The sequence below is a fragment of the Buceros rhinoceros genome, unplaced genomic scaffold (assembly GCF_000710305.1).
Source record: "Buceros rhinoceros silvestris isolate BGI_N320 unplaced genomic scaffold, ASM71030v1 scaffold28076, whole genome shotgun sequence".
In the NCBI taxonomy this organism is placed as follows: Eukaryota; Metazoa; Chordata; class Aves; order Bucerotiformes; family Bucerotidae; genus Buceros; species Buceros rhinoceros.
In genome coordinates, this window is record NW_010417394.1 from 48,128 (window position 1) to 69,967 (window position 21,840).

The 21,840-nt window shown below is 34.7% G+C and overlaps 1 protein-coding gene across 1 annotated transcript in view; it reads left to right on the forward strand.

Annotated features, from left to right (window-relative positions):
* The window catches only part of ASCC3 (activating signal cointegrator 1 complex subunit 3), a gene marked incomplete at both ends in the record, with an annotated part of 99,557 nt that overhangs the window by 24,836 nt on the left and 52,881 nt on the right, over nucleotides 1-21,840 (forward strand). The window contains 10 exons of the mRNA XM_010138204.1: nucleotides 2,357-2,455; nucleotides 2,914-3,082; nucleotides 4,979-5,199; nucleotides 6,519-6,604; nucleotides 8,117-8,283; nucleotides 8,422-8,567; nucleotides 8,676-8,796; nucleotides 10,745-10,887; nucleotides 20,702-20,839; nucleotides 20,943-21,063. Of these exons, the coding sequence (XP_010136506.1) occupies nucleotides 2,357-2,455; nucleotides 2,914-3,082; nucleotides 4,979-5,199; nucleotides 6,519-6,604; nucleotides 8,117-8,283; nucleotides 8,422-8,567; nucleotides 8,676-8,796; nucleotides 10,745-10,887; nucleotides 20,702-20,839; nucleotides 20,943-21,063 (1,411 nt within the window). The remainder of the gene's footprint in view (nucleotides 1-2,356; nucleotides 2,456-2,913; nucleotides 3,083-4,978; nucleotides 5,200-6,518; nucleotides 6,605-8,116; nucleotides 8,284-8,421; nucleotides 8,568-8,675; nucleotides 8,797-10,744; nucleotides 10,888-20,701; nucleotides 20,840-20,942; nucleotides 21,064-21,840) is intronic.

Genomic DNA, 21,840 nt, shown 5'->3' on the forward strand with positions numbered 1-21,840 from the left:
AATGATACTCTCTTATTTCAATTCTGAACATCTAAAGTTAGAGCAAAACTCTGGCAAAAATGTGTTTTCTGCTATGACCCCTTGGCACAGTTTTCCTAATGGTTGTTTTGGAAACATTGTGCCTGTTTTATCAGTGCAACTGATGTAGCTGGTTTTGTGTGAATTTGTATATTGGTACTCGTGAAAACTTGGAAAACTTTCAGGTTGTTTTTTTGGTTTGGGGTTTTTTTTGTAAGGTAGCTGTTGATTTCTTGTCTCTTCAGTAAATGAAACTTCCATCACAGTAAAAAAAAACAAAAAAGCTGTTAAATTTTAGTAGTCTTTAAAAAATGATAACTGTCTAAGTTCAGCCGTTGACACTGAAAACTGCTTCTCCATCATCACACAGTATTTTAGCAAACTATTTAGAAAACTACTGTAGAAACTTAGAGGTATAGCAGTAATTTGTACAAAAACTAGCTGCCTAAAATTTTATTCAAAGAATGGAAATTGTCAAAATCAGGCTATTAAAAATTTTAATACCTTACTTAAGTGAAATACTCCCCTGGGCTAACATTTCATGGGTTTGAGACCGTTGCTTTACACTGGATACTTAATTCTAGAATGATCTCATCACAAATTTCGCATTTGCCTTTACAGAGAAAGAAGGTATGTTTTGATAGTCATATGACATTATCTTGATCTTTAATGGCTGCATTTTTCAGTGCTGAGAGCCCTTAAGTTCAGTAAAAGCTTTTGAGCCATATCCCAGAAAATTCTTATTGTATTGTTAGAAGCAAAGGACTATAAACATACCCAGACAGAGCAAGTAAGCCCTACTGCAACCAGGAGAAATCCAGCAGAAATACAGAGTAATGCAACTGCTATTAATTAGCCAAGTCATATAGCAGACATGGAGTTTTAGGGCAGTGGTTGCCCAAAGTGCAGGTACTTGTCAGTTCTTAAGAGCTCCCCAGAGTTCTTGCGAATCATTACTGGAGAGTGTTTTGTGTTGCCCGTTCCCACATTGCCCTTTTTTCCCCATGCAGCTTTGTCTCAGGACTCTCCAAAACTAAGACGCTGTTACAGCTGATAATAAAATTTCTGAGCTTTGAACCTCGTCGCCTTCCTTAAGTCATTTTTCCTGTCTTAAATTCTCCTAAGCTCGATGTAATTTTTCAAAATGTCACCTCACCTGCAGTGACCTGTGTCCTTTCAGTTCCCAGAGAAGCTGCTAGTGAAATTCAAACTTAGGGAAAATGAATGACAGCGTCTTTACTGACCATCTACTTAGCTGTTGTGCAACAAGAGCACCATAGTTCTGTTCTTAGTACACACTTTTGTCTTCAAAAGCCAGTCTATGTTTTCCAATGCATAGACAATAATGAATTATGCTGAAAATAATGTGTGCTGTGTTAATCAACATCAGATTCCTGGATCTTTTAAAATTGTTATTAGAAGCAACTATGTGCATTGTGTTTTTTCCTATTCACTAAAGTTTAGTAATAATTGCAACTTTTTTGTCTTCATACTGGATTTGTACGTTATCACAGTCCTCATCAGAAACATCAGTAGTCCATGTCCATTTAATAGTATGTCTTCCATACTTCTCTACTATGCATTTTTCTTCTTTTCTTAGATATGTAAGCAAAATGCTTGTACAAATTGTACAATTGGCACAAGTCATTTATTCTGACAAAGAAACAAAAATTCTTAACTGAGCATCCCACCTAGCTATGATTTCTGTCTGGCATTGCAAAATAAGGTACGCAACGAAGCAAACAAAAATCTAGCATGGAATAAAGGGTTGCCAGATGGCACAGGAATCATCAAGAGACAGCGCTATTTATATTTTTCTCACTTCACCTGTGGCAATGACTAGATCTACGGCATTCTGAATCCACTTACTATATTTTTCTAGAGAGAGGAGAAGAGAGAGAGGAGGAGAGAGGAATGTCAGAATTCAGTGTCCAGTTTTTCCTAAGAGAATGTTTTTGACTGAAAAATGAGCAGTGGATAGCAAAGGACAATGCTCTGTACAGAATCCAAAGACAGAAGTACAAGGAGAAAAAAGGAAAAAGGACTCCTATTTTAGGAGCCTGGAGGAAACCCTGGGAGTTCAGTCTATGACTCACAGACAGCCGGGGCACTAGCTTCAGTTCCATTTGTATCATACATACCTTAAGCAAACTCCTAGTGAAACACGATCTTTAAGCAGACTAATCTAATTAGAAATGTTACATTGCTCTTACCTCTGATTTCTATATTTTTGTATTCCTTTGAAAGCCTATAATGTTTAGAAATGTATCTTACATACCCAACAAATCTCGACAACCTCATTACAATTATAACAAAGCTATCTTTTCTATTCTTGAAGGTACATGGCACTGTTGGAGAGCCCTGGTGGATTTGGGTAGAAGACCCTACTAATGATCACATTTATCATTCAGAGTACTTCATCATTCAAAAAAAACAGGTAATGGATTTTGCTTAGAATCTCATAGCAAGACAAAAATAGTGAGATAAATATTTGTAAGGTCAAACAGTGTTTTGACTTAGGCAGATTTTTGTAGCGCAGCTGTCAGTTTCAGATGTACACGATAAGCTTGGACTTGCACAGAGATGTTTTCTAGTCTCAGATGTCCCTTTGTCTCCTCCGTATTTCATGGGACAGTTATTTCCAGGTGAAAAAAGACAGACTGTAATGGTTTTGACTGTTAAAGAACCAACTTTATTTTTAATCTTTTGAAGTCCGTGGATCAAAATCCATTCCCAGTAATGAAATATTTTATAAAGATGTGAACGTTTTGCACATGAAGTTGCACACATACTTTATGGCTTTGTGTTGGAAATGCTTCTAGAAGTGAGGCAAACTCTGAGTTTCCAAGTACTGATTTGTCTGTGCAATAATTACTCTCTACACATTTGCACTAGGTCATTACTAAAGAACCTCAGCAGCTGGTATTCACAATCCCAATTTTTGAACCTCTTCCTTCTCAATATTACATTCGAGCTGTGTCCGATAGATGGTTAGGAGCAGAGGCTGTATGTATCATAAATTTTCAACATCTGATTCTTCCAGAGAGACATCCACCTCACACAGGTAACTTCAAATTTGATCATTTTGGTTTAATTCATCTTTCTTATATTGGTATTCCTTATGATAATGCAATAAATCTCTTAACTTCTGCTTCATTGTAGAAAAGGATATGGAATTTTATTTTGTGATATGTTTGTATTATTGAAACCATTTCTTCACAAACTTTAAAGCTCTCTGAACAAAAAGCAGCTCATCTCAGTGTAATACCTGCCTTTTAGTTACTACAGGGTCTCTATAAACCATAGAAAAATTGAAACTGTCATATCACACTAAGCAAATCTCTATATTGCAGTATGTCTTATCTTAGTGCTCGTAAGCATTACATTTCTTCTGGACTGGTTAAAAATAATCTCAGGGTGAATAGTTGTATTATAAATGTCATTCAGCAAAGAAAAAAGAACAGTTAAGATTTTGAAAATACAAAACATTGTACTATTTTTATTAAAATAAATTCATCAGAGCAAGCACTGTTACAGTACCAAACACCGCATTTCAAATCAGCACTGCTGATCAAGTCATAGTCTTCCCCTCCCCCTCCTTTTTTAACACTTGGCACAGAAGCATATGTTTGTGTTTTGCTTCTTTTTTTCTGGATACATAAATTGCTTTATACATTCATAGTGCCTGATGTCATTGTAAAACCTTTCCGCTGTGATTTCATTTGGCTCATCTAGCAGTCTGTGAAGTGAGTGCCTTCAGAAATACTCAGTTCTCATACGGTGGTGTCCTTTGGCATGCATAAATTCACATGTGTTTGTGAAGTGTTTAGCTATTGTTATACTGTACCTACGCTGTCTGGAAAAGCACGTGTAACCTTTTTATCTAATTGACTGATCACTGACTACTATTCAGAAGAAACAGAAAGATATTTACACATCACCAGTTATGGAGCCTCTAGGATTTATGATAATTGATTTCAATTCCCATCTGGTTCCCACTCAACAATGAAGTACATAGAGGCCCTGCTCGGCAAAAAACCTTCTTGCTCCTCAGCAGAGCCCAAGAAATCACAATTTCGGTGGGAATGATAAAACAGCCATAAGGTATCAGTGAAATGCATGTGAAGAATATTAGGCATCATTGCCTCAGTAGATTTTGTGAATCCCATATCATACCTTAATGTGAAGCACCCTGAAAAGACAATGAGACCCCAGCCACAAAAAAAAAAAAAACCCCAAAAAAAAAAACCCCAAACTTCAAAGCAAGCATCTGCATAGCAGAATCACTGCAGTCTCCTTAATTTGGTAGGATTCCAAATCCAATCTGGTTATATATATCATCTTCCAAATTCCACAATCTCTATTTGTTTGGATAGCAGATGCCTTCAAGATATACTGAGAATCATATATTGAAAGGATGTTTATTTATTAAGATTATGTCTTTAATTACATTTAAAAGATTAGATGCAAAATTCAGTTGTTCTCATCTGATTTGTATTACTCTATCAACTTAGAAACTCCAAAGAACCCTTCCTTCTTAAAGAGATTGTTTTTCTTTGAATCTAAAATATAGACTATTCTGTCCTCCGACTCTGCATTCTGTTATCATAAGAAGCTGGACATACATATAATCTAGCACAGTGAGTTTAGAACTTACTACAACTGGGTAAAGAGGAAACAACTTGAAGAAAAAGATTAATTTATGCAAATGGCTGGTTCACAACTATCAGAAATCTAACAACTGTACTTGCAGAAGTACTTCAGACCTATAAAACTTTTCCTCCTCAAAGTTAACAATGACCCAAATGTGGGCCCTGTGTCACATGAGGTATTAAGTCAAACAATATTCACTGTAAGTTGTTTTCCACTAAAGTATCGGCTAGTATCTTCATCTTCATAATAAACTATGTTATGTTATGGCATCTCTTGTCATTCACTTACAATTATTTTGTGGTTTTAGAGCTTCTGGATCTTCAGCCTTTGCCTGTCACAGCCCTGGGACATCGGGAATATGAAGCCCTGTACAAATTCACACACTTCAACCCTATCCAAACCCAGATATTTCATACGCTTTATCACACAGACTGTAATGTTCTTCTTGGAGCTCCTACAGGTTCTGGAAAAACTGTTGCAGCTGAATTGGCCATCTTTAGAGTTTTTAACAAGTATCCCACATCAAAGGTCTGTAAAATAGGTTTGCTATAATCGTTCTGTGTAGGCACGTTTTCAGCAGTACAAAAGCCTAGAAAAAGACTATGGTAAACTGAATTTTGCTTTCTCCAATTCATACCAGTCTGGATACAAAATGGTACTTGCATTATGTACATTATGGTTTTGTTTATATATTTATCAGTGTACAACTAGAGTTAAATCTAAAAACATGACATACAAGCATGCTGGATTTACTTTTATGCACTTACTCGCGTTTTCTGCTTTAATCTCCTTTAGTAGCAGTAGTACAGTTTTATTAGTTCCCCTCCACATGAATACAAATTAATTACTACAAGCCAATTTTCTGTTCCAGCTTGCCCCTGTGTTTTATTTCTTGAATTACTCAGCTTTTAGGGGTTTGTTTTCAAAGTGAATATATATTTGTATCTTGACTTAGCCATCTTGTGTTAGTTAACCACGTTTTAGCTTTAAAGTCTTTGGAAGAGATATTTGTGTCTGACTGTGAGATTTACCAAAGAATAACCTTTGAAATTAACAGAAATCATGTACATAAATCCCTAATTTATTTTGAAAATTTCAGTATCTTCATGTAATTTGTTAGTCCAAGTGAGGTAAACAAGACACTCATACATTCTCAGCTTATGTATTAGACTTACAAAATAGCCAGTTCTCAAAGGACTATTTCTTTTAGGTTTTAAGAATGCTGAAAACCTGGCTATACTTCTTAAAGAATGTATGTAAATTATTCATGTAGCAGTTCCTTCATGTTCAAAAGCTTCAGAATATTTAAACATTTATCTGTAAATAAATAAATAAATTTTGTTTCTACACATCAAGAGTATTCTCCCATGCACTGCAGGCTTCTTTGAGAAAAATGTTGTGAAATTTTGCCTAAAATAATTAGATTTTTAATTTAATTGGTGATGGTTTAATAATTTAACGACATAACTAGAAATCAGGTAAGATACTGCTAACTGGAAATTCTGATTATTTCTGTTCTGGAATGCTAACTTGCAGATTTTATAGTCCTGGCAAAAAAATGGGATTATTTATGTGAGTGGATTTGATATTAAATGGTGTGGTAAATACTTCCATTTCCAGAAATTATTCTTTCTTATTTGATTTGCTTGTTATTGGTCCAGGAAACAAAGCAGTATTTTCAAGTGTTATGTCTGTTTAAATATAATCCTGTTGTAGGTCGAGGAACTCAGGGGTTAATCATTTTATAGATAATGAGTATGTTCAAATCTCACAAGTATTAAATTTTTTTTTCTTTGTAAGTACAAGGTTTCTGTTTAACTTCTGGGTTTGTGACTTTTCTTTTGCAGGCAGTGTATATTGCACCCTTAAAAGCGCTTGTTCGTGAAAGAATTGAGGACTGGAAAGTTAGGATTGAAGAAAAACTTGGTAAAAAGTATGTTTATTCTTACCTAATGAGAGAAATGAGAAGCAAAAGAACAGCCCATCAAGTATGAATAAAATCTACAGAATACTTTTGAGTATTTCAAAATAGGTTTTGATTGTATACTATCCTTCAAATTTCTAGTACTTAAAAATAAAAAATGCTATCAATAGTCACAGTAGTGATAGCAAAATCAAAACTAAAAGAGAGATGCACTGTGATACCAAGCTATTTTCATTCTCATTACTTGCCAGTCTAACAAATATGAAGCTCAGATTTCTCTCTGCAGTATCCTTGGAAATTGAAACTGCAATCTGCATTAAGCTTTCTTTAGAAACCTCGGCTTTAAGGAGCTCATAGGAGTTCCATGAACGGTATACTCATATTCATGTATGTTACTTCATATATAAATTAAATATAATTTTATTTCTCCGTAAGATTAATTTCTTGGTGATCTTCTCAGGGGTTGGATTTCAGCGATTACTTTATGATATATAAGGTATATCAGTCATGTTGATGTTTTCCAAAATTATATGCTCTTGAGTTTAAAATTATATCGACAGGATACATTATTTAGGACCTTTTCCTTTCCTATATATAGCTTTTTTTGTAAGTTAAAGCTCAAAGCACACTACAGGTTTCAATAGAAAGAGGTTCTACTCTGTGTACATGAAATTACCAGTGAGATTCCCACTATTAGTGCAGCAGTGACTTATTAATTCACAATTTTAAAATTTTTCTTGCTATTTTAATGGCTTGTGAGGATAAATTATTTGCCTCGTAGTTTTAAAATATTTTTAGGTAATATCACTGTTTTGAAACTTACTCTATTACTTGTGACTGAATTTTATAACAGGAGATACACATTACTTAGAGGAATTTTTATTAGATGTTCAACTGGATGTAGAGTGTGTCATAAAAATGTCAAAAATACATTATATTCGGTCTAAAATGATGGGTCGTCTCAAATGCTCTTTGTAGACCTTGAAAAAATAATGAGGCAAACAGTTGGAAAAATTCTGCTAATCTTCCCAAAAACTGACCTCGGGATAACTTCTGCTCCAGTCTTAATGGAATTTTACCAACAAATGAAGATACACTGAAGTCTAGCCTTGTTATTCAAACCAGAAATCTATACAGCACAGCCCGCAGCAACTTGGTAGCCTTCGAGAAAGCTTTCATCCTGGCTATGACAGGATGTTACGATTAACATCATAGCATATTAATATTCTTACCATTTTTTAAAATGAACCATAGATTGTTTGGGACTCCGGTTCACCCTCTTTTTATATGGTTTTGCTAAGGAATGGTGTTTGGTATTTATATGGTGTTTGCTAGGAAAACAGATGGGTTAATTTACTTAAAACATTTTTTTAAATCCTGTTAGAAGTATGAGAGCAGGGACAAAATTACTTTAATTTTATTTCTTCTGTCTTTTAAGAGTTAATGTTTAGCATTTAATATTTCAGCATTAAGACGTTCTAAAGCTTTGTAAAGCCAAGCCACCATCTTTCTTGATTACAGGGTTGTAGAGTTGACAGGAGATGTGACTCCTGATATGAGAGCTATTGCCCAAGCTGACCTGATCGTTACTACCCCAGAGAAGTGGGATGGTGTCAGCAGAAGCTGGCAGAACAGAAGCTATGTTCAAAAAGTTTCCATTCTTATCATAGATGAGATTCATCTGCTAGGTGAGCATGTTTTGTTGTTTTTAACCAGAGTCGTTATTAAAATTTAAGCAGCATGCTGGTACTTACGATATGAATGTACTTTTAGACATCTGACCCTTTTCTTTTTCTCTCTTTTTTGATGGACTTTTTATTTACTAGGAGACGAAAGAGGCCCAGTATTGGAAGTCATTGTGTCACGAACAAACTTCATCTCATCTCACACAGAGAAGCCTGTAAGAGTAGTTGGTTTATCCACTGCTTTAGCAAATGCCAGAGACCTTGCTGACTGGCTAAATATTAATCAGGTATGAAAAGTGTTTCCAAAGATGGATATGTATTTGTGCTGCAGAAAAACAAAATGACATTTTTTAACATCATTCAAGATTAAACTTGAAAAAAATGTCTTCTTGTAGATGGGTCTGTTCAACTTCCGACCATCAGTACGCCCGGTTCCTCTGGAGGTGCACATTCAGGGCTTCCCTGGCCAGCATTACTGTCCTCGCATGGCTAGCATGAACAAACCTGCGTTTCAGGGTAAGCAACAAGCTCCTAGACCTTTTCCTTCTTTCTGTAAAAGAAAAAAAGACTTTAAGCACTTAACACAGTTAATTTGCAGCACTCTTACAACATGTGTTACTCTACGTAACCTTGGCATGTATAGGGGGAATCTGCTCTGCTAATGACCCAAAGTTATTTGTCTGAAACATGATGTATGCTGCAAATGCAACATATAACAGAGGAATGTAATGTCTTTAGAACAGAAGAATAAAACTAGTGCTAGTGAAGGGAAAATAAAATGTGTTTTCCTCCAGTGTCTAACACCATAAAGAAACATTTGTGTAAAAATATTTGAGATTTAGAAAGTAATAAACCATACATATTATTAGTCAGCTGAGGTATTTTCCTATGGACCACTGTATGTATGCATTAAAAAAAACCGTGAACAGAAGTTGCAAGTCAGGCTAACCTCCTATAATTCTAGTTTCAGAGCAATAACCATAAAATTCAAAATTTGTAGTGCATCTAGATATGCTTCTGTTTTTAATTTTTTATTCTTAACAAACCTGGCAGGCAGGATAGATTTAAGAAAAACTCATATTTTATTTGAACATGTTTTGTTTTGGCTACATAGGGAATATTTATTATATCAATTAAAAATAATCTCCAAGATAAATTTTGTAATGTGAACTGCTGTTGATTGTGAGGTGACATTTGTGAGGTGACTTTTTAGCTGCTTTAATTAGCCTTATGACAGAAGCAAAGTATTGATTGTGGACTAGAGACCAATCTTGACAGCTCAGATTATTTACACCTCCACGAGAGCATTGTACAAAAACACTAATGAACAATAAATCTGTCTCAGGCTGTTCTGCCACACCTGTTCCTGAAGCAACAAAAATCCATTAGATGCTGAGCTTTTAAAATATATAGATATATTGGCATATATAGTTGTAAGGTATAAACACACATTGCATTGTCTTATTTCAATAGTCTCACAACTGTAGAGTGTGTGTATATGCAGGAGCACATGCTGGGTAGTATTCATGAGTAGTAAGAAATAGTTTTCAAAAATTAACAATGCATTAATTTAATTGCTAGAATGAGCATTACATGAGAAAACACACAAATGGCTTTATAAGAGATTTAGAGCGAGTATTTAGATTTCTAGGTACTTCTACTGCTTGTTGATGATAGAAAATCTGTACACATATGATTTATTAAGGGCTTTTTTCCTCACTTGTTTGAAATGATGTAGTCAAGGTTATTTTAGCATTTCCATGGCAATACTTATTTCTGAGACCATAAAAATTTCACTGCAACCTGAAACTTTCCAAACATGGGCTAAGAAAATGATTTTTTAAAAAGTCCTGAAACATAATTGGTTTAAATATATCAGACTAATTAAACAACAGAAACAAAGTTCTTTTGTGCCATAGTGCCCACTTTGACAGCAGATTTTGAAAAGTCACTTTATACCTCTCTTGTCTTTTCTGGTTTTGGTAGATTGAAGTGATTCTTTGCAGGCAGACATGAGTTAATGCAGTCTGAGCTCTGGGTCGGGCAGAAATCAAGCTTTGGACCTTGATGACACTTGGCTTGAGAAAACATGTCCCAGCAGGGTAGAAAAAACAAAACATACTTATTAGGCTGGATAGAGAAATTCACAATCTTTGAAGTCTAGAAAGCTCGTCCAGGTTTTGTGGTGTTTCGCTGGAATTTTTTTCCTAACTGCTGCTCTTAATTAGCTTACGATGATCACTGAAGTAGCAGGGCAAATTGGCTCAGACTCAGCTCAGCACGGTTATATGATCTTTGATTCAGAGGTTATATATGCTCTCTCTCTATCTGGCAGAATAGAGACTAAGTATCATACCTGTATATCATCTGCAGAGAGGTGTATCAGCTGCGTAGGTATTGCAAAGAGAAACTCTAAATGTTATCATTAAGAGGCCTAATTCTCAAGTTCTGGTTTTCTCAACAGCAATTCGGAGTCATTCCCCAGCCAAGCCTGTTCTTATTTTTGTGTCATCCAGACGTCAGACAAGGCTTACTGCCTTAGATCTGATAGCTTACCTAGCCACCGAGGATGATCCCAAACAATGGCTGAAGATGGACGAAAGAGAGGTAGAATAATTTTACCTCCGTTATTTATGCTTTGCTTCTGTTTTATTGATGGTTTTTTGAAAAGAAAATACATCTAAAACAAATGAGTCATTTGGGAGTAGATCTTGAAACAGCTGTGCGTATACTAAATTTCAATACATACTAAAACTGGTGTCAGCATTAAGACCATGTAAGCTCCTTTGCAAGATCTGAACTTAAGAATGCAAACTATTTTATCTTTGGTTTTCCTGCATATCTATTATTCATGCTAGTTCCATTGTACCAGACAACATATATCACATGGTACAAGTCTTTGATACAAAGATAAGACAAAGAATAAAAGAAAGAGGACTACCGTTCTCCGAAGTTTACAGCTGGAAATCTGTGATATATAGATGTTGAGCTGCAATTTAAACCAAACCTCTTTCAGCGTTTTAGGAGCAAAATCATCCTTCTTGTAAGATAACTCTGTGTAGAGGGTTATGTATATGCATATAGATCTGTGTGTATATATGTTCATATGTACATACATACATATGTAGATATACTGCAGAACCAACTGTTTAGGAATGCTTCGGTCTTGCCTATCAATGAAATAATTAATGTTTTAAAAGAAAAATAAGGTAACTTCTGCCAATATCTTTGTAATAAAAGCGTAAGTATTATAAAGTCAAACACTCAAATGTTAAGCAATGCTGAAGTAAAGGTTTGCTTTTTTATTATTTTTCAAGCAATATAATCTTTAATTGTTTCCTTGTATTGTTTCTCAAAAAAAATCCTCCTTTCATTTATTGCAAAACATGAATGATGGTCAAATAATAAACAACCATCCAATATTGTCTTTTATATGCATTCTTCAAAATGTATACTAGATTTTATTTACAGCGCTCAGTTCAGCACCTGCTCTCAATACAGAATTATTTATTTCCTCCTGGACTAATGCTCCCAATTATAGTATATTATCACTTCAAAACAATCTTTAGGGTTAATATTCAGATTTCCTAGATTTTTGAATTTAGCTTTTTCTAACGGTTGCAGACCTTCTGCATAGGAATTTCTGTGATAATATAGGGCTGAAATTGAATATTGTATTAATATTTATATATCAACAGTTGTATGAATATTTATTTAATTCTATAACAAACATTACTTGCCAAAATATATAGGGTTTTAGCTGAGATTACTTGATTTTGTTTGCTCTTTGAAAAAAAATACAGTGTGATTTTCCTGAGATAAAGTGTAACTTCTGAATCCTTCCTTTTTTTGATGGATTGTAAGAGAGAAAATGGATGTCTTGGCTGACAAGCTACTAGTACTAAAACATGTCTCATTTCGATGCTGCTTTTCTAACTGTATAAACTCTAATGTTTTCTGGAGCATAACAGAAACATTTCATATCAAAATTATTACTGTGCAGGAGAGTACTCTGGTACCTTGCGCTAGTTGACTGTAGTAATCTCACCTACAACTAGGATATGCAATATACAGCTTGCCCTAAGTGACTCACATTAATATGACTAGCTTCCTCTGCTCTCCTGAAAAGAACCGTAACTGAAGCTTCTTCACTTGCTGGAAGTGTTTTCTATTAGGAGTCTTTGAATTTTGTATGTTTCGGAATAAACCTCTAAAGGTTTTGAAAGAGGAGCCAACAAGGACAAGCAGACTTTGCATTTATTAGTTTAATAACATTTGCATATGATTTGTATTCGAATTAATAAGCTGAATGTTTGGAGCATGAGACACCTACCAAGTTACTTAGTTCTGATCACATAAATGTAAAAGACTGAAGATTAATTCCTAAGTTGTTATATCGTACCACTATTATGCAGAACACAGTTGTGGTTGAAGTACCCACAATTTGAAATGGACAGCTCTGTGACCCACAATTTGAAATGGACAGCTCTGTGGGTAATTATGGGACCAGTTTGTAGTTTTGTGTTTTAAATGAACATGATTAGCCTGAGTATCTTTTGACGTTGAAGCAAAGGACAAAGCTATAGTAGTGCTACATACATAGCGTATGTACTGCTTAGTTCTTTATCCATAATAGGTTTTTTAATTTAAAAATTCTACCTTCAAGTATTAAAGTCAAGCTTGGACTAGGTGAAAGAGACAAAGTTCTCTCCATACTGCTATAGCATTTTTAATTATGAAAAGCAGAACTAGTGAATGCTCACTCTGTAGTAGGTATTCCCCACTTTATAGTAGGTATTCCCTGTCTTAAACACTTGCCCAAATATTTCAAGTGTTTCTCAATTCCATATGGGATAAAAATGGACAGTTAGAAGAAATAAATTGTTGTTGCCTTTAAACAACATTTTTTGTTGCCTGTTACTTTTTCACGTTTGCTTTTTTGCCAACCCGTGTTCCAGACAAATGACTTTATTTTCAAAATATTTGTAATTGTGAGTTGTGAAGTATGTTGAGATATAAGAGATTTTTCATAAATGGGTGTTTACAAAGTTTTCAAGCGTTACAGCAGGCCTTGGCATTTTTTCCTTTATTCAGCCTTATTTGTAGGATATTAATTTTGGCTGACATAAGCTTCCTTTGAGAACTCATTGGTTAGTTTTGTTTAATGGTGTAATTGGTTTTGCTACATGACGGCCAAGTCTATGTTAGCTTCCCACTGGGTAGACTTCATAAAGCTTCTTAAAATGCTGTAAACAATGCCATTCATAATAACATCTGGAATTCTCAAACTGAGGTAGCTGCAGATTCTTACAGCCTTTAAAAGTTATTTTTCTCTGTTACCCTTTGTTGCAGCTTTTCTGTGATGGTAACACAGAACTTGGTTGATGATGGTGACACTTGTGGGGGAGGGAGTAGAGTCAGGGAGAGACCAATACTGGATCTTTGTTGCCTGTTTATCAGGTATACCATCATCTTGGCCTCCCTAATCTTCTCTGTAGAGATTCTGCCTGTAGGGGTAGTGCCAAACCAGGCTCTCATTTGCAGCTTGGGGAGGGTTCTGTTCACAAAACTCCAGGCTGCTTCTCCTCACAGAGATAATAGGCAAATCCAGCATCTCTGCCACCCAGCTCCAAGTAGCAAATTCAGGCAATATTTCAATCAGTTATATTTCAAAGGACATGATGATTCTTGAATAAATATTTGTATATATAAATGACATAGAGAAAGAAACCTTCAACTTTTGCTGCCAAAGTAGACATACCTGCATCATGGAGTGATCACACAAGATGTACTTTCCCTCAAAGGCATCAGTAGACTAACAGGTGCATCTGAAGTGTAGTCGAGAAGGAATTTTGTTCTACATCCTTCTACTGAAAATATATGTTACAGGCAGCTCCATTCAGTTTTGGAGGTAGTTCTTCCTGGATGCTTTCCTTGAATTTCACGTCTAATGTAGTTTCCTTCTCATACCCATGTTCCTACAGTATTCAGAAAGTTCAATGGTACTCAAAAAGTTGAAACAGCAGTCAGTCTTTATAAGACTGAACAGTATTTGAAGAATATTGCCATTTCTAGTACTGATAAGTTTTCCAGTTCTACTGAATCTGTTGTTGCACAACGATAGTTAGATCTGTTTAATAGATTCTATCTAGCTAAGTTTTGGGCTGTGTGCATGATTTTTGTGAAGAAATGTCCACCTGGATACCTCATGTTTGATTTAGTCTGAGCAAGGAAGCCTCCAATGATGTTGAAATACTCTACTTACTGAGATTAGTAGCTGATACTTCAAAGCTCACCCCTACATTCGCCAGCTGGTACACCTACCACATGCAGGCATTCTTCAGGATTTAAGCAGGACTGCCACAGTTTGCCCAAAGCAGAATATGAGTGGGCAATGTCTTGAAGAGGAAAGAATAGTTACCTGTCTTAGAGGTGGGTTTTTTCTTTTTCTGTAAGCTGCATTGTCCATACACATTTGAAAATGAAAATGAATTCTCTATCCCTTTTAGAGTCTGCAGTCCCAACACAGAGTTTATTTTTTGCCAAAGAGTGAAGAAGCAGAGGAAGCTGCCTTCATTGCCATTTGCAGTAGTTGCAAGGACTCTTCAGTAGTCATCGCTCTGTGCAGGTCATCCTAGTTATACTTACGACGCACAGGTGCAGTGTGACATAAATGTGAATGGGCAGTACATCTCACAGAGAAGACTGCTCCTGTAAATCGAGTAATTCTTCATTTCTTTTTATTAGTCCTTGATGCCAGTGTGCCAAAGGAAAAAAGAAAACCTTATGCTTACCCTGCTTTTTTGCATAATCATGAGATGATTTTTAAATATATACTTTCTAGCTAAATTCCCAATTTGGAGCTGACAGCCAGGATTGTCATGTTCAAGCTTTTGACCCATTACTTATCTTGTTATAAGGGACAACAGCTCGGATTATCCTTTTGGAAACAGACAGTGCCACTAGGCTGTAATGGTGAGCTTGGGTAAGAACAGTTACACTGTTCTACATTAGGAGCCAACTAAAGAGGAACAAGTCCTTCTCTTTCAGAAATTGTGTGTACATCTGTAGTGGCAGCAGATGTTACAATCTTTTTACAACATAATTTATTAGAATCAAGTTTTCAGTTTGTTTATTTTTCTCTAATGTTTTTACTGCTTTTTGTTTTTAACCTAAAACAAAAGTACAAAGTATTATTTATTGTTTGAAGTTAGAATGTATTTCTCACCAGCAAACAAACAGGGTGTTTCCTTAGTTGGTTTGGGTTTTTGTTTTTTTAACAAATGTATTCCCTGGCCAGATACTTGCATTTCTTTTTTTATATATATATTTACAATGCAAAGACGGGGAAGAAATGTACCCATGTACACAGTTTTAACTTCAACCACAATGATTTTTGCATTCTGCTTTGTGCATCATTTTGCCATCTGCATCTTGTTAAGACTGTTCTTTATGAAACTTCTAGAAATAACTAAAATCCTTTAGCACAAACATACCTACTGTAATATTCAATAGCATCCATACCGGGCAATCGCCAGCTTCCACTGAATTTAAGAGCACTTGAATGAAGGTCTTTCATTGACTCCAAAAGAATGAATCAGGCCCATACTGGTTTTACAGATTTGGAGATGTGAGTGTATAAACATGTGTGAGCTAATTATGGATTTATATATGTGCTCGTAGACTGTGTGGAAATATGCATAGACATATGCAGGAAAGTTAATTAAATTTTACCGTATAGTTCTGTTTTGCATCGCTAAAAAAAACCAAACAAAAACAAAAAAAAAAAATCCCAAAAATCGTTGGAAGGACAAAAGATGACTTTTCCTTCTCTAGCCTTTAAATCAAATAACCTATTATCTCCATGTTATTGTTCTGAGGTAATGCTGTGCTGTAAAACAGGAATAGAAGAATCTGGTCTGTGTCATGAATAGGTATATTGCTGTCTTTTAGTTGAGATTTTTAGTGTTAAACGTCTGCGTTTTAATAATATATCCCAACTGTTCAAACCATATTTTTAAATGTTTCTTGAACAATGTTATTTGAGGTGTTTTAAGCATCTTGTTTGTGTGGGAGAGTTCTGGTGTAGGAGGATAAGTCAGCTCTTCATCAAAAATAATTCTGTAAGATGACCTTTTTCTCTCCTTTTAAAGATCAGGAGAAATCCCAAGAATTAGTTCTAAGTGTTTCATTCATTATAGAAGTTCAGCTAGCTTCCTTCTACAAGATGATGTTTTTATGACACAAAAGTGTGTCATAAAAAATTAACATTTAGTTATAACAAGGAGATGTTTTTATTTCACTTAACATCTGTAGCAGATGTGAAATATGTAATTATTTTTGTAAAAGACTTCATAACTTTCCTGATTCTTTTGTTTGGCACATCTTTCTTCTATTGGGCATTTTAGACAATTGATAAGCATTATTCAGTGGCATATGGTCTGAGTCTGACGTGCTTTGAAAAGAGTACAGGGTACTAATAATGAGGATTCTGTGAAAATGGGAAAACCAGCACAACAGATATGCTTTGAGAAAGTATGGGGTTTTAGCATCTTGAAACAATATATCACACTCAAAGGGACAGAATTGGGCTGCACAATCTGTTAGCTCATTCTTGTCCAATCTGGTCTCCTCCTTTCTTTTGGAGCCAGCATTGTCATCAACTTGCTGAATTATACTCTGACTGGAATGTATTTCAGGCACAGGGTAATGTATCTACTTAAATGGAATCCTATCTTTCTACAAAAGCTTTTTAAGTATAATAAATTTAAAATATAAAAAAGTTCTATTAGCTTAAAGTAAATGGTTCAACAGTTTACATATGTGCAGGAACAAAGAAAATTACTACTTACTAGTTTGAGAAAAATCTAGCTTGTTCAGAGATTAGAATATAAAAGGCAGAAATAAACTTTGTTTTATACAAAATATTTTGCAATACTGCTGGAGTCCCAAATTGATTTTCAAAGGTTTTTCATTAAAAGATAGATTCCTTATCAACCTAATGTTAGAAAAGCACAGGAGGTATTTTTGTTCATCAAAAAATCTGTGAAGGATAGCAAAACCTTTTCTGCATGGGCCCAATCCTGCCTGTCTTGGAGTCTGGTGAAAAATCCCTCCTTGCATTAGGTTCTTTTCATTGGTGTTGTATGGGGGTCTTATGTCAGTACCGTGGGTATTTCTTTATATTATTTTTAATATACTTTTTCTGTTCTTGAGATAAAACACATTTTTTTCTACTCTTCTATAAGTTAACATTGCAGTTATTTTCAGAAAGATAAATAGTAAAGAAGTTATAACAATTCAGAAGCATTAGATTTGTGTTATAATCACAATGGTGTGTGTGTTTCTGGTTAATGAACCTATTAATTGTGTCATTATTTCCTAATAGAAGGTGATCATATTCTTACACTACACTGACGTAAGAGAGTTATCTTTTTAAATAAATTGTCATGAGATTTTTAAACCTTGGATTGTGCCTATGGCTAAAACAGTTGTGTTTATTACATTGATTTATGTGAAAGCAAGGGGTCAGCTAAAAATGACTAGGATTCCCTGCTGCTAAAATGACAGGATAGTAGTACATGCGCCAGCTCTCCTGCTAAGGGTTCTTTAGTTTTCCTGTGGTAAATTACACTGCTTTGCAGGTATGACTAACAGCACCACAGGCCACCGCTGTAATACAAGTCAGAGGGGAAAATAAAAAAATAACCACCACTGATGGTAAGAGCAAGAAGAACATCTTTGAATAAATTCCCAACAGTATGAATTTAGGAAGCTTTATGCTGGCAACTACATGGCGAAAAGGTTGAGCTCAGGTTCCTTACTGAAAATAACTGACACTGTAAAACTGCATGTGCTGAAGGAGCAGTCTAATCGTTGTAGACTAATGCAAGTCAGCTAATCTGATCCTTGTACTCTTCTAGAGGAAAAAGAAGTTTAAATTCATTATTTTCCCAATACCAAATTCTGCGTAGGTGAATAATGACATAAATGTCATTGAAAATGGCTTGTTCCCTTACATTAAAGGTGTAACTATCATAAGGTTAATTTCTTGGTGGGGAGGAGAAAAAAATAATTCAGCAATATAATACCTTTTGTCAATTTTTTAAGGGAGAAATTGAGTAAAATGTAAATGCGTTAACTTTTTCATTTATTTTTCTAATAATTTACCAGTGTCTTTTCCTGTTTTTTTCATCTTAATTCCTTGTCAAATGTATACATATAACTAGTATTTCTCAAAGAGTCTGTCTAAGCATAAGGAGCCTGTGCTGTACTCATACCAGTTCATAAATCCGTAGCACAAAAATCATTATTAGGTTTGAAAATATATTTAGTAAAGTATGTTAATGGTCCTAACTGTACAGAAAATGGTATACGAGTTCTCATTTTATCGAGCTAAATATTTGTCTTAGAAGAAAAAATCTTTAAGATGGGTCATAACTTATGTCGTCTATGCTGCAGTCACATATCTACATGTTGACTAGAGAAATCAAAGATTTGCTGATTGTATCTAGATAGATAAACTTCATCCTTTAACATATCCTCCTTTCATTCAGTTCATGCTCACTACTACTTATCTACTCTTCTTCTTGTTTCCCTTTCACAACTAGACATCCCCTATTCTCAATTCATTGCTTTTTTTTTTCTGCTTCCTTTCCATTCACTGTTTTATAGTCCCTTCACTCTCTTGTTTTGTAAGCATCTTTTCTTTTATACATGTCAGCTCAGTTTTTACAGCAAACCTTCCACATCTTATAATGCAGGAAACTCTAAGGAACATCCAGGCAACTGTGTTGTGAGGGAAAATGAAATTTAGGAGCTTCCATTGGCAGATCAAATTGATTGAACCAAGCCAAAACTTGAACGATATCTTTTTTAAATTGGGTTTTCTGTAACTTCCATCAGTTCTAGTTCTGTTAGTCAATACTACTTCAACAAGCAGATGTTTTAAAGCGCTTTTGCAATTTGCTCTTCCTGACAAAATCGATTGATTTACAAAATATGATTTGTTTTGGTTTTTTAAATCCTGAATATGGACTATTATATTCTCTGGCTTTTTTGGTACCTTTTAAGGTTTGTTCTTTTATTATAGTAATGATATATGTTACTTGTGTTTAGATAGGTGAATAATTTTATTAACATTAAAGTCAGAGAATTATAAAGCCCAGGAAACTTTTGGAGAAGATTACAATTCTGAATGTCAGAAGTGCAACACCTCAGAGTCCTGACTGGAACTGAAGATATTACTGCAATCATGCAGTTATCATATCTCATGACTTTGAGATACTCAGTCCAAAATGAGACTGCATACTGAGTCCAAATTCTTCAGTTACACTGAGTAATTTGTTCTGTACTACCACTTTTTCTCTAACCTTGGCCATAGCCTTCTGTGAATGATGCTGTCCATCAGTATGCAATATCATCATGCCACTGCTGGTGGCACCAGGAAACCACTAATATAAGATTAGGTTTGAAAATTCCCGGCTATAATTATATTAAAATCACATAAAATAATAAATGGCTTTAGAAATAAAACAGCATAAGGAATTGAGGGGTAAAATCATTAAACAAGACTGAAGTTACAAAGCTCTTCTTAGTTACAAAGCTCCTTAGTCTTAGTGAGGGGCTTTTCACAGAGGTCATCTACAGAAATAAATTAGGCTATTATGGAATTTACTACTTGAAAACATAGGCAAGAAGTGTAGTTAAAATTGTAGTAGTTAAAATGATTCCAAGTAGTCATTGACATGAAATTTAAAAAAAAATAGTAATAATAATAAAAAATAGCTTTTTGCCTGGACTTCTGAAACTTTTAAATGAAGACATTTCCTGTATGTTGGGTTTCACTGCAAGGTTGGAGTCTATAAATTACAAACTCACTCAAAAAAAAAAAAAATTTAAAATTAATTTGCATTTCAGCATGTGAATAGGAAAATTTTTTGATGAATAATAATTGCAGTATTCTCAAACTGGAGAATTGTGTCTGTGTTTTCACAGGCATTAGTGACAGACAAATTTTTTTCATTACTGTTATTATGTTACTGATTGCAGGGATTTGCTATGGTTTTATACCAGTTCTAACCCCTTTGATAATAGGGATTGCATTAAACAAACACAGTGCAGAATGCACAGCATTTGCCAGACCTGTCAAGATACTTTCAGCATTTTCATTTCCTTATCGGCGCTACTTGCGTGTCAGTAAAGTCATGTGCATTTTGTATCCTCCCCCATCATTAATATAGTATTTGATTTTTTTAGACTAAAACCAGACTGTTCAGAGACTGAAGACTATGTTTTCCTGTTCGTATAAACAGCATTGAGCAAATTATCCTTGCTATAAAAAAAAGATAATAACAACCCTGAAGATTTAAAATTCCTGTGTAATCTGTTTTAAAACATGCAAGCATTCTTTCTATTACAGATGAATGACATTATAGTGACAGTTAGAGATTCAAATCTGAAGCTGACACTTGCTTTTGGAATAGGCATGCACCATGCGGGACTGCATGAAAGAGACAGGAAAACTGTGGAAGAATTGTTTGTGAACTGCAAAATCCAGGTACATTTGCTCCTTGAGTCCTGCCATAATGAGTTTTACATGGAATTTTAAAAGTTGGCTTTTTGTTACATATATACCTCATTAATCTTTCTTTCTGTTTTAGGTTCTTATTGCCACAAGCACATTAGCTTGGGGTGTAAATTTTCCAGCTCATTTAGTAATTGTTAAAGGAACAGAATACTATGATGGAAAAACAAGGCGTTACGTGGATTATCCCATTACAGGTACTCACATAAATTACAGAAATGCTCACATGCTGAAATGTATTTCAAGCATATGCAAATTATCTGATTTATTTATTAACAGATCACTGAAAATAACTCATTCAGGTAGAGACTAGGAGTGCTGCGGAAAGAGTTTCTTTGTTTAATGCAAGTTGTAAGAGAAGTCTTAAGATTTCATGTAATAATGAGAGTTTCTGTTTTGCAAATCTTTTCCCATGCCAAATTCCTTTAATGTGTATCATCCAAAATAGACATTAAACAATTAAAGGGACAATATAAAGTCATATTTAGCTACCTAATTAATTGTATAAAAGGAAGTTTCATGCATGCAAATGTTTTGTTTCTCATTTTTGAAGCCTTTTTTAAATAGAAACAGATTTTTTAAAGTAGACTTAGCCATGCTTTGAAATGCAAAAGTTGAATCACACATGTATGGGAACATAAAATTTATATGAAGTCACTTTGACAGTAAATGAAAAACCTTAACTAGTCTAGTATCTTCAGTGATGTAAGTGATACTTCAAGTAAATGATGCTTCAGAAATAAGCAGCTAAATTAAATATTTCAATTTCTGCTCTGATACAGGTTTTTATTGCTTTCTGGTTCCAGTAAACTCCACTTTTCATAAACCATTCTGCAGTATTTTCAACAAGCTTAAGACAGTGAACCATGGAAGAACTTCTTTCAGAGTTCAGACAGGGAGGATATTTGTCTGCATGGTACTAAGCCTAAAGAATGAGGACAGGCTAAATATATTCCAGGTTTCCTGTTCTGTTT